The sequence below is a fragment of the Hylaeus volcanicus genome, unplaced genomic scaffold (assembly GCF_026283585.1).
Source record: "Hylaeus volcanicus isolate JK05 unplaced genomic scaffold, UHH_iyHylVolc1.0_haploid 11124, whole genome shotgun sequence".
In the NCBI taxonomy this organism is placed as follows: Eukaryota; Metazoa; Arthropoda; class Insecta; order Hymenoptera; family Colletidae; genus Hylaeus; species Hylaeus volcanicus.
In genome coordinates, this window is record NW_026532467.1 from 1 (window position 1) to 3186 (window position 3186).

Sequence of the window (3186 nt, forward strand, 5' to 3'; positions counted from 1 at the left end):
AACCGCGACAACACGACACTGTACAATTGTATTATTAGAATTATTCAATTTTGAATATATAATCATTTGTTAACCTTAAAAGGTCTGTTAAATCGTTATTAAACCTTCACCATTGGAATAAGCAATCCTAACCAGTGTAACGACCCCACAACATAATAACTTTACTGCTCGAGTTATTATTTGTTTAGAATTAATAGTTGCGAGGCTTTATTCACGACGCGTATTATATTCCAACGATACGATTCAATCCTTACCTAACCTTCCCAACGGTTACCCTTTACTGCGAGATACTGATCCTACGGTTACCCTTAATTGGGAGATACCAATTCCCAGCAGCTATCTGGTTTCGCGTCAGAGTCGTCTGCGATTTCTACTCCATCTCAATCTTTGGATCCATTGAAATAAACAGGACTAATCGTATCTTCTTCGATTCTTGAATTCAACCCAATCACAGGGGTCACACGCGCGTCGCTATCGCCCTGGCTCGTAACAAGCCAAAGAAGCTAGCCAAATGGAAAGCGATGATACTTACAAGATTCCTTTTACGGATCTTAAGGAAAGATTTAAGGAAGATATGTGGATAGGAACAAACAAGGTCATAGAAAATAGCCTAATATCCAAGGGTAGAGCCTACTTCAATTACTATCATGAACCAAGGAAAAAACCATGATTCTATAAGCTAGACTTATCAAGAGAAATGATAGTGAGATTTACGAGACTTAGGAGCGGACACTATAATACCAAAGAAAACCTAACAGGTATTGGGTATATCGACGACCCAAGTTGTGAATGTTTGTACCCAAGCCAAAGTGTCAACCATCTACTATGGGATTGTCCATTGTATTATAAGCAGAGAGAGGAGATGTTGAGGAAATTAAAAGATTTGAAATGGGCTCCCCCCTATAATATAAGTATATTCCTTAAAAGTCTTAATATCAGTGCACTTGGAATAATTAATGACTTTTGTAATAAGTGTGATATTAAGTTGTAAGAAATGACAAAAAGGTTGAGATTAGTTATAGACAATCTAGGACATAAGTTTTATATCTTTAATTTGTAAGCCAACATGTATCTATGGGCCAATAATGGCCTAAAATGATTTTAATAAAAAAAAAAAAAATGTATAGTTTCTTCTCAACAACATGTACTGTATACTTCTTCCTTGAGGGATTCTGAATCAATGCTCAGCGTAGTAAGTAGTAGTATTCTGTTCCGCGCTCCGTATTACGTTTGTGCAGTGCGGTCACACTTCACCATCGCACGTGCGTATACAAATAGAAGCTAGGTTGGGGGACCCTCGGCGCCGCTGCGGCGCCTCGTTGAGTTGATCCGCGCTATCAAGAATTTGGAAAACTTTAACAATTTTTTACGCGAAAATGGTTCTCCGGCATGTGGCTCCTTTGAAGCTTTTTACGTACTCCTCGAGTAGAATTGTTTAAAATTCAAAAAAACTTTGACCTTAAATTTCGAGGTCATAATGGATTTTGCGGACGGATTTTTTGGCAAATGTCCACCGATCCAGATGTGTACAATAACTCCTGAAAGTGGTGACCAATAATTTTTATATACACCCTGTACACCCTGATTTCATTTATAAAAATAAAGAAGTTTAATACAAATTACTTTTTGAGTTGATACTAATTGAATATAAAAACTGATACCTACATATCCTGAAAAATCCATTATTAATGTTTCCTATTTCCCATAAATATTTTAACAGAAACGTTTAAAAAATATTCGGATAATGTGAAATTTATGTTTAGAAGATGCGTATTGAATATTCGGGCAATGTTGAATAAATCTTGAAAATTAAGAGATTCAAAAAAAAATTATATCAAATTTTATATTGTGTTTCATTTCTTCATAGATTTTACTTTTATTACTTTATTTCTTGTGATTGGATTCAATTAAAACAAGTTATTTTAATTTTTTTTACCTCGGTGGGAATTTGAATATCAGATGAATATATATTTTATATTCGTAAAAAAATATTTTGTTATGAATATCAAATAAATATGTATTTGATATTAGGAGGGGGGAGAGGAAGAAGAGACAAGGAGGTCGAAGGACAAGAAGATAAATAGTGAGGGAAGGAGACTATGCCAATTTCTGGGAGAGCTATGATGGGGGATAATGAACGGAGATGTGACAGGGGATGAAGAGGGCGAATTCACGTATACAGGGAATGGAGAGTCAGTGATAGATTATGTGCTAGGAAATGAAGAAACGAGAGTAAGAACGGTAAGGTTGGTAGTAGAGGAGAAAGTGGAATCGGACCACCAACCAGTGGTAGTATGGATAGAGGGAGGAAAAGGGGAAGATGGGAAAAGATGGAGAAGGAAGAAAGGGGGGAAAGGGAAAAAGGGGTGGTGGATAGAAGACAGAAGGAAGGAATTTGGGGAAGGGTTTGTAGGGCAAGAAGGAAGGGGAAAAGAGGTAGAAGAGGTGTGGGGAGAATTAAAAAGGGAGGTATTACAGGTGTTAGAAAAGATGGAGAAGAACTATAATAGGAAGGAAGGAAGAGATGCGTGGGATGAGGAATGGAAGAAGAAAAAGAATATAGCGGAAGAGGAATTGAAAAAATGGAAAAGGGAAGGAGGAAGTGGGGAAAGCTTTAGGAAGGCAAGAGGCGAGTTAGGTAAAATGAGTAGAGAAAAGAAGAGTAGAGAAAAAGAGTGGTGGGAGAAGGAGATAGAGGGGATAAGAACAGAGGGAGAGGTATGGAAGATTGTCAATAGGGGAAGAAAGCGGAGGAAAGGAGTGAATACAGAAATAGAGATTGAGGCTTGGGACGAATATTTTAGAGAGAGGAGAGAGGAGGGAGGATGAAGAGGAGGAAGTAAGTAGAGAGGAAGTTTGGGCGGTAGTAAAAAAGTTAAAAGAGGGGAAAGCAACAGGAGGTGACGGAATCCCAAACGAAGTATGGAAGTATGGAGGGGAAGTAGTAAGGGCAAGATTATGGGAAATCTGTAACTGGGTGTGGAGAGGGAAAGGCTGGCCACAAGACTAGTCGGAAGGAGTGGTAGTGCCAGTGTTAAAGAAAGGAGATGGGACAAGAGTGAAGGAGTACAGAGGGGTGACGCTTACGCAGACGGCGTACAAGGTGTATGCGGGGGTGTTGGCGGAGAGGCTAAGGAAAGAGATAGAGGGAAGAGGGATTCTACCACCGAATCAGACAGGATTCAG

The 3186-nt window shown here is 38.7% G+C and overlaps 1 protein-coding gene across 1 annotated transcript; it reads left to right on the plus strand.

Moving 5' to 3' along the window:
- Positions 1 to 27: 27 nt before the first annotated feature.
- On the plus strand, positions 28 to 3180 carry LOC128882360 (uncharacterized). The gene has a single exon (XM_054133951.1). It carries the CDS (start codon positions 2134 to 2136, stop codon positions 2827 to 2829), a length of 696 nt encoding a protein of 231 aa, XP_053989926.1. The 5' UTR covers positions 28 to 2133; the 3' UTR covers positions 2830 to 3180.
- Positions 3181 to 3186: the final 6 nt, after the last annotated feature.